At 39.7% G+C, this 15,586-nt stretch overlaps 1 protein-coding gene across 1 annotated transcript in view; it reads left to right on the top strand.

Moving 5' to 3' along the window:
- LOC140240432 (endophilin-B1-like) overlaps positions 1–15,586 on the top strand; it is a 42,771-nt gene that overhangs the window by 23,943 nt on the left and 3,242 nt on the right. Inside the window, 1 exon segment of the mRNA XM_072320200.1 lies at positions 4,903–5,116. Within this exon segment, the coding sequence (XP_072176301.1) occupies positions 4,903–5,116 (214 nt within the window).

The following is a 15,586-nucleotide window of genomic DNA, read 5'->3' on the forward strand; positions in this document are numbered from 1 at the left end:
ATGTGACCAAGAATGCTCACCTTGAATCCATCTTAATGTGACCCATCAACATTCAGAGTACTGTAAGAGTAAAAATTTTCGTGCATTTTGCGCAACCTGAAACTACAGTAAACCTCGGATAAGTCGACGTCGAGTGAGTCGAAAATCACTTAACTCGAAGCAAAATAAAAAGTCCCGATTTTTCCCTATGTATGTTCTCTAAGAAATATTTGGATAAGCCGAAGTACGAGAGTCGAATTTCGGCTGTGTCGAAGTAAAACTTTCAGTCCCTTTTGTAAAAAATACACGTAGTTTACATCACTTGAGCCGAAGAAGATTTCTCTGGCATTCTCATTACATTTAGAGGAGAAAAAACTTGAAAAATCGGCATGTCGCAGAACCCCGTCCCTGACCTGCTGCAGGTAAGCATGCACACTCATCGTACCGCTCCGCACGCATGTCAAATACATACACATGTATTCATGTATACACACAGCACATCGATCCATACTTTATCCATACACACAGCACATCCATACTTTATCCATGTCAAGCCAGAACTCCTTGGTCAACCAATCACTGCTTTAATATTTTAGTGACAGGCCAAGTGGGCGGAGCTTGTTTGTGCGTGCCCGGCTGGCTGAGTGTATAGTTTTGTTCAATGGAGGTGGGAGGGGCCTGGGAGAGTGTTTGTGTCATGTTACATGTAGGTTGACAGAGATGGCTACCTTTGTTGCACCATAGACATAGCACATGCACATTGCCACATTAGCGCAGACATTCTCAGATACGTTTAACTACTAGTATTGATACAAATTCCATGTTCAATTTAGAACAAAATAAGAACATTATATTCAAGAACAGACAAATTTGAATGCAAACACACACACACGCAGACACACATCCATGCAAATGTACTATAATACATGCATGTACATAACTGTGAGTCGAAAAAAAATCGACTCTCGCGAGAGTCGAAGTTCACTTAAGTCGACGCATTTTTGTCAGTCCCGAGAGCTTCGACTCATGCGAGGTTTACTGTAGTATGAAAATAAAAGCATGCAAATATTTTTGCTTTGCCATATGTTCCAGTAGTTGATGTCTTGATTCCGCAAGATTAAAAACATACAAAACTCTTTTTGCCCAGCTGAACGCGAAAAATTAGTTGCGGAAAGATATCCACTTTTACAGTATTTTTATTAGTTTAGGACTGATTTATCCCCAATTTTCACTGACATGTCGCTTTGGTATTACAACAGTGTTCATGCATATGAAGTTCTCATGATGGGAGTACAATATTGCTGTAAAGCTATTCAGGTTAATGAAAAGGAACAGTTATTCTCGACCATCGTCTTTACTTGGCAATTTCAAAATGAAAATATCTTGGTTAACTCCCACAGGTAGGGAAAATTATCATCAGAGTTGCAGACATCTTATTTCAGTTACCATCCAGGAGAGCTGATTTAGGTGGATGTACTGTTTCATAAACGTTCTACTGGTGATAAAAGTTTACAGAGATTGGTTGAAACCTTTTCCTCAAAGTGTGGATTCCTGAAACAGCAAGTCATTGACCCTTTCTATACCAGGGACTTTGGACATTGTGTACAATGCTATGGGATTATTAGGTGATACGCTATCGGCGTATCACCTCTTGAGTTTGTACGGAATCTTCCTTTTTTTATCATTCTTCTTTCTTTCTATCAAATTTTGTGGACAAAATATCTCAACAATGACATGACCAATTAACATGAAAATTTCAGTCAACATATCTCATATCAATATCTCTGTACACGAAGCTTTTCATGACGATAACATATCTGTGACGTCATCTAGGTGCCATTTTGTGATTTTCCGCTAAATTCACATAATCGATCATAGCTTCAAAACAGAATGTCATTTCTTTATCATTTTCGGTAGACATAAAGTTCATAATCGTCCTGTACTATGCTAATTACCTGGGTCATCATGACGAGCGCATACACGCCTGTCAAAATTTTAAATAATTCTCAAAGTTTCAGACAATTTTAAGCGTTAAAAAAGATTTCGCGCGTACGCGTCCGTTCGTGCATTTTCGCGCGCACAGCGCGTAAGCAACATGAAAATGCACTTTTTTTGACTGATTTGGATTCCTGATACATGAAGTAACAATATCCATTGATTTCCGATCGGTTTTGACCTATAACAAAGGAATGCACTGGCGTCAAAGTGAAAAATCCTCGCGTGCGTCTTTCTGCAAATATAGCTAAAAAACATGTCTTTGTTTATTACGCCATAGCTCTTTAAAATGTCCTGCAACCGTATGTTTTTATTGCATATTACAAAAGCATATGAATTGTAAATAACATTTCAAGTATCAATATTGCCAGGAAAACTCGACGTCATCATATCGTCATCTGAAATCAAAAAAGTGGAATTAGATCTTTTTAGGTAATATTTCTGACATTCAGTTGCCTAATATCTCGGTTGTTTTACTAGTAGCTCAATATTACCCTAAATTTGGATATGTTGTACTTTGAACAGTTGTCTTTCAAGTCCATGTCTTTGCGTTGTAATTTGATGACGTCATGACACTGAAAAATGTGATTAAAGGCAAGGTATCAAAATCGGCCAATTTCACATGTTATGTCTACGGGACATATTTTTCCCCAGCTGCCAGAAATGGCATAGCGCCATCAGTCGTTACAAGGCAGCATTGGCGTCCAGCAATACAATACATGTTCACGCGGCCACGTTTGTTGTGCGGGCATTGACTTTTCCCCCCTATTATATCTATACATTGTTGTTTTTTTTTTGTCTTACCATTTCCGTGGATGTTCCATCGCCGAGTGGTAAGAGTAACAGTTTCGCATACACGCATTTGAGGGATCGATACTGGCAGGACACTTTTGTTTTTAATTATCTTTTTTAACTCTTTTTAGATCACGTTTCATATTCACATTTTCGTTGTCGACCACGGGTGACCGGTATCTAATGTCAACCCAGCGTATCACCAACTCGTCTTCAGTGACGAGTTTCATGTTTCGTTATTTTTTTTTTTTTTTGTGCCAATTGGCACTCACAGCGAACAAAGGTTGGCATCTTAACATCTGAGTACACATTATGTAACCAAACACCTCTTCATTATCATATCTAACCATCCTCTTCTCAGGTTTCTTGAAATCAAAGTGAATGTGTGCTAGTTGCAGCAATCTCCTAAAGGGGGTTGAGCCAAGACACCGTGTAGTAGGTTTTGTTTAGGCAGCAAGATGGCATTTTTTTTTTCTTTCATCTTCAGATGAAAACGGACATGAGATGAGTCGATTCAGCCATTCAAGGGGTTTAGCGAGTTCAGTGAATTGTGCATCTTGGCGTAAGACTGAATGGTTCCTGGTTCAGATATCCAGAGAGATATTTGAGCCACTTGCTTTTGATAGTTTGATGTGCCCTTCCTTTTTGTAGAGAGGAAAAAGCCTTTGTCCATCCAGTATCCTCGTTAGTCAGAAAGTGAAAATTGGAGCACTAAGGAAAAACTCATGTTGGTTCTCACGGATATTAGAACCTTGTTACCTCTGGGACTTGCAATATCAATTATAGTATGTGACTGGGAATATCATGGCATTATAGCCAATCCTGTTTGCAGGGGTTTTGGCTGATTGCCTGTGTACCATGGCCTGGTTGCTATTTAGGAAGGCTGTTCATTAGAATAAGTGCTTCGTGCTACGAGTACATGAATGCTTTCTGTCCCTGTCCCTCATGGATACCCAGAGTGATAAGCAGATGAAGCATTTTGTGAGCATACACTCACACACATACACACACACACACACACACACACACACACACACACACACACACACACATAGGCATATTAGAAACACATGGGCATTTCTCTCTGCGTCTAGTCGTGTACCCAGGGTGGCAAGAAATACTGTATATGCCGAACATTTCGTGAGGTTTCTATTTCTGCAAATTTCGCGAGTTGGATGCTATTCGTAAATTTAAAAACCAGCTAAAATATTAACTCTGGGATCCCAACATGAATGTGACATAAACACATACATTTCTCCGTTCAGGACTGTACTCGACAATCGGGAATTTTAGTACTCACGAAATTATCAAGAAATCCAGATTTGCGAATAATTAGACTCGCTAAATATATGGTGTATACAGTAGTCTTGGAGCTGTATCAACGAGACATACCATACCAGCGTGCAAAATGACGTACAGTGGTATTTGTAAATGAGCATTTGAGTGATCATTCTGGGCTTGGTTATGTTGGAAATGAGTACGAGTTTGTGCGCAGACTTCAAGATACCTCATGTCTTTTCCTTGTGATTTAGCAGTTGCATTAGAAAAATTTTTAGATGAGCATAGGGCAATGAATGTAGGGTGGACTCAGTAGAGTCTTTGATTTTCCATGCTCAAGTGGTTTGGTTTGATTTAAAATTTAAATATTCTTGTAAGTCAAACTCAATAGCCTCTTTTCTTATTAGACAGGTTTTCCCAGATAGTGCTTTTAAAGGAAGTTGCAAATGTACAATGTGCATCTGTATGTCAGCCCATATGCTGCGACCCATCATTAAACTCACTTCACCACATGAAAAACTAAATCACATCATGTGTGTATGTCTCTACAGATGAATACACTAAAATTCCTCGTACCTTTTCCCTGCTGTCTTGTCTGCATATCACTTTATTTGGAATGCAAAATGAATGAAATGTCATGCGATAGCCTCATATGCTCCTCCAACCCCACACCCCCCCCCCCCCCAAACAAAAGCATGCCTGCGAAGGGGAAGTTTGGCCATGCCTTCTACCAATATCTCTGGTGTTGGGTCTTTGGGGACATCTGTGAGTATTTATGCGCTGAGCATCTGTAAGCATGTCTACATGTATCTCTCTCTATTATCTGTGGCCCCGCCCACCCTTTCTCACCCCCCTCAGTATTCCAGGCTCCATTGGTAGCATCAGGCCACCCCGGCCCGCCTCCGGCCCCCTGCAGGGTGGAGGCGGGGCCATCCCGGTCCCCACGGCCCCGCCCCTCGACACAGTGCTTCCGGAGGACAAGTCGCGGCCGCAGAATGGCGTGCGCAAGGCCAAGGTCCTGTACGATTACGATGCTGGGGATGATTCCGAACTGTCCGTTCTTGCCGACGAGGTATGAGAGCATTGACCCAAGACTAACCATGATTGCTAACACCCCTTGCGTTTGAATGCATCGCTTACATATTCCCTTGACCATGCATTGTACCGTATACCACACAACAGTTATGCTAACCTTTACCAGAATTTTGACTTCAGTGTCTGTTTTTACCTTAAAAGATCATTTCTAGATGAGTATTTGTATCCTCAAATAAAGTTCTTAACATGAAAAATAACAATCAGACAAATTCAAAAGACTGGTGACAATTTGGGCAATTTGGCAGAAATTGAAGGACAATCCTTCTGATGTCACCTTATCATGGCATTCTTCTAACACCTCAAATGCAAAAATATACAATATGACCATGATAGTATTGAAGAAGTATTCCATATTTGCTATTTACATGATGGAAAAAAAAGTGTCTTATTCACCTTTTCTCAAGAGAAACATATTTTTACATAATGGAGCTCACTTTATTTCAAGTCTTTTCAAATTTTTGTTAACATTTTTCCCAAGAAGTGACTTTCATGTTATCTTTACTTCCTTTTCATATGTGCTATATTTTTTTTGATCAGCCCAGACTTGATGCACTCCGTGAAAACGACCTATATAAATCCTAATCATGCTTGGAGTCCATGCGATTTGAATTTAAACAAAAATTATCAAAGAGAATCCCACTGGTTTTTTTTTTTATTTCTTTGGAAATTTCCTGGCCACATCATTTTATAAACATATTCTCTTGCCAACAGACAATGATGCCTCTTTTTGATATTGGGATATAAATTCCCTTAATACCGATCAAACAAGGTGTTATTCTGTAGTACCTTCCCCACCCCAAATGATAGTGATGTCCTCAGCCAGTAGTCTCTTGACAGCAACAGCAACAACAACAATAGTAATGAGTTCCCCTGTGGAAACTCCATGCTCTGTTTTGTTCATTGATTTAGTTTTAAAGTGAAAACAAAGTTCTGGTAAGGGCCTGAGAACCTCTCTGGCACCATATCATATTTGCTTGCAATATATCGAAAGAGTCTACAAAGAAACTTACCTGGCTGACGCGGTTTGCTGGAATGATGAGTCATTTTGGAGTATTTTGAGAAAAATAATAAAAGTCGGTAGACCGACTTTTATTCCAGAAGGCTCCAGACTAAATCGGTCTCAGGGAATACTCCACCCTATTTCAGACAATTTACACACAGTTCGTGATCGCCATGTTCATCAGTAACTCTATACTTCGGGTACCAAACGAGGCCTTGATGAGCAGACAGGAAAGTGCATGCTAATCCTGTACAAAACAAATGGACAGCGCGCGGTCCTCAAGCCTATACGCACATCACCTCAGTTGCTGAGACGCGCGGTCTTTGAAGTTTTTGTTGTTGTTTATCAAATGTCTTTGATTGTTTTTAGGGGTGCTTGAGAGGCGCACACAAATTTTGCATGCGCGCCAAAGAGGTTTTTGATGCGCGCGTTGTAACAACTCGGACCATTACTGCGAGTAGCCAGAACGCTACAATGTAGTTTATACAGGCCGCTCCCATATGCATAGTACAACGCTGTACAATCCAGAGGGACAATCAATACAACTCATCCCGCTGTCAAGCAAAGCGAGGCCGTGTTATCCCCGAGTCCGAGTCTAGCCTGACTCCGTTCGGGTAAGTTCTGAGACTGAACGTTTTTGGTTAATATTTCCCATTTTCGTCGTTACCCATCGAATATCTTGTTATTACAGCGCTATTCCGCACATTTCCTAGGCATACGTTCACATTTTAGAGCAAAATTTGACAACTTTTGCAGGCGTACCAGAACTTTGTTTGGGCTTTAAGGGAAATAATCTGCACTCGACTGTAGGGCACAGTGGCAGACACTCTGCCGAAGCAAAGGCTGTCACAGTTGTATGTTGGTGATGCATAGCTAGTTGATGAGGAAGAAGCCCTTCTGTAATCAGCACACCATCATTCTGTCCCCTTGACTACACATTATGAAAGGCTTGCCTAACCTAGTAGTGGCTGTAGTAGGCAATATGTGTACAGTGCAATTTTGCTGTTCAAATAAGCCCTTAGCAATGTACTAGTATACAACAAGTGCCCAAGTAGCTTCTCTGAGGGAAAATCTCAACTAGAGATACACAGTGTAGATTACGTATATTTGAGAGGATTTCACTTTCATTAAATTATTCATACACACAATAGCAGACTAAATCACACACACACACACACACACACACACACATACACTGTATGTGTATGAGAAAGCTTTCATTGCTCATTGCTCATGATGATAGCCCCTTCTACCCCTTCCCTTCCTTTCTTCCCCTCCCCTTCTTTCCCCTTTCTCCCCTCCCCTTCTTCCCCGCCCCTTCTTCCCTACCACTTCTTCTTCACCACTTCTTCTCCATCCCTTTTCTCCACACGTTTTTCCTGCGACCCTTTCTATCTCACTCCTTTTTCCCCACCCCTTTTCTCCCACCCCCTCTTCCCCACCCCTTTCCCCCAACCCTTCCTCCTGACCCTTTACTCCATCCCTTTTTTCCTACCACTTCTTCCCCATCCTTTCTCCCCACCCCTTCTCCACCCCTTCTCCACCCTTTCCCCACCCCTTCTCCACCCCTTCTCCCCACCCCTTCTCCCCACCCCTTCTACCTCACCCCTTTTACCCCATCCTTTGTACCCCACTCCTTCTTCCCTATCCCTTCTAACCGGACCCTTCTCCCCACCCCGTCTGCCCCACCCCTTCTTCCCAACCCTTCTCCCCACCCCTTCTACCCCACCCTTTCTCCCCCACCCCTTCTACCCCACCCCTTCTTCCCCATCCCTTCTTCCCCACCCCTTTTTTCATTACCCCTTCTCCCCACCCCGTCTGCCCCACCCCTTCTTCCTAACCCTTCTTCCCACCCCTTCTTCCCCATCCCTTCTTCCCCACCCCTTTTTCCCCATCCCTTCATCCCCACCCCTTCTTCCCCACCCCCTTCTACCCTGCCCCTTTTCCCCCCACCCCTTCTCTCCCATCCCTTCCAACAGCATTTCACAAAGCCTGGATGTGCTAGTGCACAAACTCTCACTGTATAGATAGCCTACATCCCCTACCAAGCAAAGGCGTGGCACGTACTTGATAATGTAGCATGCCCAAATCTGAATGGTAGTTTGTGCTTTTGTGACATCTGCTAGCATTTTTGCCAGGCACATTTCTTAGTCTTGATTTCAGTCATGCACTTGTGTTTACTACACAATTTCTCCTATCCCTTATCCCAACTTTCTTTGTTTGTTTGTTGTTGTTGTTGTTTTTGGGAGGGTGGGGGAGGGGGTTACGTTTGTTTGGTTTTTTTTTAACTAAGTGTAAATACTTTTAACTCATGTATCATCATCTCCCATGCCCATTTACTAAGGCCTTAAATTTAAATTTTTGTTGGTGGAATAGCCAAATTCTTAATTTGATTTCATTGTGTTACTGTTTAAGAGTTTACTCTTTGAATTCATAGTTTCCATATGGTCGATGGGTTACTGTGGTATATACTGTAAGACTTTAAAACAAGTCTAGAGTTCAAATCCCACCAAGTGCCAATGGAATAGTAATGATAGGGCACTCGGGTGGCGGTGGGGGGGGGGGGGGGATGGACTAGTGTTATCACTGAAAAGAAAAGCTACCCTGGATAGATAAGGCCATGTTAGTTTTAGAATTCATCCAAATGTAATTCCATCAAGAGTTACAGAGTGCTTTCTTCTTCTTCTTTTTTTCTTCCAAAGTCAATTCAAATTCTCGACCAATACAAAGATTAAAACTTCATAAGATACAGTTGCAGAATGAATGTTCATTTCTTGCTGCAGAATTCTCTGGTTTGAAATCTCCAAATTAGAGGAATTCAGTCAATAGGACGATATGATGAGATTCTACATATCATTTTTAGCCTTTTCCCATGTCATCTTTGGGGTATTATGTTTTATACTAATTACACTTGACTAGAAAATTATCATTTCCATGTTATAATGGATATTAATTCATTTAGATAGTTGCATAGTCTTGTAACAACTAATATAAATCTTTTTCAAGTTGGAATGAAGAGTATGTGTCTTTTCAAAAATTAGTTTTGCGATTGTAGATTTGTCAGTAGAGTTATGTGAATTAATATTTCAGCCATCTGCAAAGTTCATTTTTTAGACGGACCAAATATTTAAACAGTAGAGCAAATTGGTCACAGAACCATTTCCTCAGAGTATACTCAGGCAGGTGTCTATGGGAAATGCATGTTGTAGCAAAATCTGTCTGTCCTCAACGGGTTAAGTATTCCGAACAAGTTCCAAAGAATTGAAGTTGCACAATGGACAAAATTTGTTCCTCATTCATAGAACATACCATTATTGATTATGCTGTGCATGGCAGAATATTGTTAACACACTTAGCCCTGCACATCACAGAATGTTGTTAACACTATGGGCACTCCCACAGCGTAGCAACAATCTGCCATGCACAGGGAAGCATGTTATCCCTTTGAGGACAGACTGATGTTGCTACAACCTGCATTTCCCCCAGACACTTGCCCGAGTATACTCAGGACTCATCCTCAATGGGTTAACAACAATCTGTCATGCGCATGTCAGTACTTTTTCAATTCCTGATAGGATGAGGAAATAGTTGTAACACTGGGGTGGGAGAGTTTCAGATAGAAAAGGGCTCACTTTAGCTGAGAGTGGTAAAAAAAAATAAAAAAATTTAAAAAAAAATTAATTTGAGTAGAGAACTGCTACCTTTTTCAAGATCCTAGCATCAGGGGGAGACTATTTTGGCCCAGATGAATTTATTTTCATTAGTAGTCCGCATTCGTACATATGCAAACATACAAACATATTTAAACATATGGTATATGTACATTTCTATCTGTATACATACAATGGACATACGTTCATTTACCAATATTTGTTCATACTGTACACACATATCTCGTACATACATAGGACATTGCACATACATGCATGCTGTACATACATACCTACAAGGTACATCCATTCATTCACTTTCTCGCTCATTGCGTACATTCACACATACATGTATACATACGTATGTCCATACATACATACATACATACATACATACATGCACGCATGCACTCATCAAATGTTGCCCGACCGAGTAAGAAGGGGGGAAAAAATGCTACATGAATCTTCATTGCACTTGGTATGACAAGTTCCACATTTGCTGTAAATTCAAACTAAACTGCAAGTTATTTTGTTCACTATTTCTCCATGAGCAAACCAAGAAAATGTGTCTGTTTTGCATGCATTTGTCATCTTCCCAGTCAGAAGAATATACAGTCTTTCAAGCGGAGAAACCTTCCTAGGCCCAATTTGAGAACTCTTCCAGCCAAGAAATGTAAATTATTCCTCTTTGTAACTCTGTTGCTTTTTGCAGTTTATCAAATAAAAAATTTATGGTAACTAAACACATGTACAGGAGAGAGAAAATGTTGAGTTTAAGCACTTGCCTATAATAGCAAATTGCACTAATTTAGCAAAGCATTAATGTGGTGGTCTCTGATTGATGCACTGTACTAACAATTCCATAACGTGAAGGGCAAACTGTCTGCTTGTATGTGTTCTGCTGCTATTTCTCATCCCAGAGGCCATTAAACCTTAACTATAAACTTTTTCAGTTATAAAGTGTAATTCCACACCATATTCGAGCCGACATTGTTGAATGAAGTAACGTCAGCTGAACAGAATTGTAAAAGTTTCATCTTAGTCGAACATAAACTCAAAAATTAGAATTAATGATTCTTCATTTATTTAATTCTGATTTCAGTGACACTCTTAAAATTGTGTTCATGTGATTTTGACTGTCTTCATTACACTGGACTGCAATGCGGTGTTGCATTGTACTAAAGGGGGAAATGTATACATGTGTGACATTGTGCAGAAATTCAGAATACATTTTTTCCCCTTGTCACTTCAGAGCACTCTGGTTTCATGACATTTGCTCCTTGAACAATTGCACCCATGAAATATCTGCAAGCTAAGCCAAATGTAGTAAAGTCTACCCACAAACATAAGTCTAACCATAATCCTAATTCTCATATCAAACTAAACCTGAAACCCTGCCACAACCCTAACCCTAACCCTAAGTCCTTGGACAAAGCAAGACCGGAGCAATTGTCACAGGAGCAAATGTTGTGTCACCCTGTCATTGCACGGGAGAAATGTGTTCTTAGATTTTATGCTTCTAGTGTGAACCCCTTGATTTTCATCCAGTTTTGGTTTAAATAGAAATGGAAATATCAATTTCATTTCCATCAATATTTCCTCATGGAAGACCCTAAAAAAAAAAATAAAAGCTTTAATTAATGAAAGAAAACTACTCAACAGCTCCTAAACGATCTGTTTTGTTATTTTTCTCAAAATTTGCTGTCATCATGGATTTGCCCATGGAATGTATGTGGTTCTGAAAGGTTCCTATGTTGCCATAACTTCTTTCGATGGGGAGGGGAGGGTATGTTCAGATGTACAAATGTGACTTGAACAATAATGCCTGAATTTTGTTCATTAATATTTCATTAGAATCTGAGTGAATATTCAAAACTTACTTGAGAGATGCTATTTGCTTCTAAAACCAACTAATCCCTTATTCACCCCCCCCCCCTTCCCCCTCCATGACACTTCCCCCTCCTCCACCCTCCCCCTCCTCCTCTCTCCCCTTTCTCTGCCCTTCTCTTTTTCCAATCTTCCCCTCACCATCTTGTGTTTGTTTTTGTTTGTGCATTAGATTGTTAGAAATTGGGATAGATGCAGGGAAAACTAACATCTTGTAGAGTGTAGATCTGTCAATGGAATTGCACTCAATAGCCTTTGCTTCATTCAGCTTAAGGAAACAAAAAAAGCATGAAAAATTACATTAGTTTGCAAACCAACCCCAAATATTGCCTTGCTACCTATCAAGCTTATCAGCTTCATGATATCACAATTTTCTTCTAATTTTCTTCCAGCACGGCATCAGTAGCACTTTGGTGGTGACTTTATCCGTGTCAGTGAAGTTTACCAGTCTTTAATATTGTTGATGCTGCTTTATGCCAGTCAAGGCTGCTGGTGTCTTCATCATTCACTCACAACCCCCCCACCATTTCTCTTCCATTTCAAGAATGGTAACCATTTCCCTCAATTCTACATGGGATAAGTCTGATATGAAATTACCCTGTGGAATGAGCTGTCTGTGACTCGTGTGTCTTCTTCTTTGTATGAAGGAGTATATTTCTGTTATGAATACAATAGATGAATAGTCTGATTATTGAAGTTGAATTACTGTTTATGCAATTAAAAAAAAAAAAAGAATCCCTTGACTGTTTATAGCAATATTCCTTCTTGGCACTCAAAATGTGAGGTTGTTTTAATCCATTCATACACCATGTAATATGATTTTATCCTCGGATATTATTACACGATGTACTTCATTAGTTCATGTTTTGTCTTATATACTCTGGATCAAGTACTATAAGCTCTTATTTTCGCGTACAGATATTTTCGCGAATGAGGAGATCATTAACATTTTTGCGAGATGTTGTTTTTGCGAATTGACGTCCATGATATCGTAAGTGCACTATTACTCAATAGCACTGCGACATTTTTGCTTGTTGTTAAATTCGTGGTCCAACAGTGATTCGCGAAATTCGCGAAAATTAAAGCCTCGCAAAAGTAACAACTTATACAGTATGTGAAAAATGCATGAGGGATGAATTAACTTGTGAAATAAGTTTACCAGCTGATGAGTAATACTACACCCTACAGCATGGGCAGTGGGGACTGTCCTAATCAAAAAGAACTACCAAAATACTCTTATATGTCAGAGTGTAAGGCAGCATGACCCAGGCTCCATTGCATAAAAGTCGAGGTCAAACTTGTGTCAGAAAATGAAACGTGAGTCTGTGAATACTCTATTTTTATTGGCTAATACCTGACTTACGTTTAGTTTTCTGACAATAGGATCGCATCTTTTCATGCAGCATGGCCCTTGACTTCATTGATGTTCGTTGTGAACTGTATGACATGTTCACATACACAGACAGAGAATATTTCAAGGAAAAGAGTTGTGATTGTGTGCGTGTTTCATCCTTCCCTTTTGTTGCTGCTCAGACACTATTTAAAGGAATGCATGTCGCTGTGTAATTTCAAATTGGCATTGTCTTGTGCTTGGAACTTTTTGTCTAGCATGTAATGAAAGAAATTAGGTACATAATGACAACAGATGGGTCCACAAGTATAGTAACTTATTTTGGCCATGAACTGTGTGTGCGTGTGTTCGAGTCTGTCTGTCTGTCTGTCTGTCTGTCTGACTGATTATCTGTGTCTGTATGTCTGAGTATCTGTGCATGTAGAATGGCTACCATGTACATGTATGTATGCTGTCAGACCACCTTGACACAGTTTACACATTGTATTATAAGGCGCATTCACACACAGGAATTATCGGTTTTTGAATTGTTGTGCAAAAATCAATTTTGTTTGTCACCGTTTACACATGGCAGGGAGAAAAAAAGAATAATTCCACTGCCAATGAAGGGCTCTGAATCTATAGACTGCACATCCCTAAAGCAGTGACCAGAGCATGACCCTTAGCATGCCAGTGTGCATACTTACTGTGGCGAGTTTCATGATGGGATTGAAATAAATCGATGCTTTTTTTTTTTCCACACATACTGCACAGGGCAAATTATTGTGAAGGTTTAGAAAAAAAGGACCAATTTTCTTACCACAATCCGTATCATGAGAGGTAAACAATGTTTGTGTCCGCACACAAGAATTAAAGGACAAGTTCACCTTCATAAACATAAGGATTGAGAGAATGCAGCAATGATAGTAGAACACATCAGTGAAAGTTTGAGGAAATTGGACAGTCGATGCAAAAGTTATGAATTTTTTAAATTTTTGTGTTGGAACCACTGGATGAGGAGACTACTAAGGCTTGTGATGTCATATGAGTACAACAGTATAAAGAAAATGTAAAGAAAATTCAACATATTTTCACTTTTTTCGCATGATAAAAGAGAACTTGACTTGCCTCTTTCTAAAGGCAATGGAAATAATATTACCCATAACATATGTCAGTAACAAGTCGAGGGAATGTGTACTTTTTTCAAAAGATGAAATTTTGTGAAATTCTCTTTATATTTTCATTATATTGTTGTACGCATGTGACATCATACACTGCAGTAGTCTTCTCATCCAGTAGTGACTGCACAAAAACTTCAAAAATTCATAACTTTTGAACGGATTGTCCGATTTTCCTCAAACTTTCAATGATGTATTCTACTAATATTGCTACATTCTCTCAATCCTTATGTTAATGAAGGTGAACTTGTCCGTCCTTTAATGGTTGTCAAATTGCATTGCACGGATAGATTTACAAAAAGAACAACAAAAAAAACATTCATTTTGGGTGTGTGTGTGTGTGTGTGTGTGAATGCACCTAATTTGTGACTACCAGTAGAATGGCAAAGTGTTCTCCTTTCATTGTGAATCAGTGTATAATTTGAGGCATTAGAAAATGCCTTGGCGTAAATCTAATTTTCACATTGTTTTTACACTAACCCTATACAACATCACACTGTAGACCTACTAATGAATGGACTTCCAACAAATCCAACCACTTTGAAGTACGAGATCTGCCACCACCTGATTATGCGCATCTTAATGAGTGCTCGAAAATGATGATTGCATAATCATGCATCGTCACTGACAAAAGAATTGTTTCCCTAAAATTCCAGTTTTACTTGGCTGATCTACCTTTTTAGATGGAAATGTCTGTGAATGAATGGCAGTGATGAAAAGCTGCCAACAACCTCAGACCGTGACTAATTTTGTGTCGTTTGATTGGAAAGTACTATTTCGCTCACTATCGCTCACACATGCAGAGAATGTTATATCAAACAGGGTGTCATGAAAGCTATGGTTTCAGTTGCCATCGGGGGAAGTGTAGGTTTGTGGTGCCATTAGTGTACTGTATGCTGTGATGAAGTTGCATCCATACAATAATAGCCATCTTGAAGTCAGTTTTGATAATTCTCCTCGACGTCGTCACTGATCTGTTGCCTGAGGGGAAACAAGTGGCTCACTTTTTGTGAGCCCTGTGACATCAAAACTGCTGCAGAGCTGCCAACCAGTACTGATTTTCAGTAATTTCTACTGAAATTGGACAAGAATACTGGAGGTTACAAGCAAATTACTGATTTTAGAAATCATTGTCTGTGATAAATTCTATAACACTGTTAAGGATTACTGATTTTCACTCAAAAAAGGTGCAAATTACTGATTTTCAGCCATCATAGTACTGAAAGGCTTTTACAAAAGTTGGCAGCTCTGTTGCTGCAAAGGTAGCATATTGGTATCACAAACAGCAAAAATGCTTGAAAGTACACTGTGCTGCTAGACATACAAACTCATTAAGAAGTGAAAAGTTCCCAATATTCTCAATGAATTTGTTCCCCATATTATTTTTGTGGTTGTCGGGCAT

Source organism: Diadema setosum, chromosome 17 (assembly GCF_964275005.1).
Source record: "Diadema setosum chromosome 17, eeDiaSeto1, whole genome shotgun sequence".
Taxonomy (NCBI): Eukaryota; Metazoa; Echinodermata; class Echinoidea; order Diadematoida; family Diadematidae; genus Diadema; species Diadema setosum.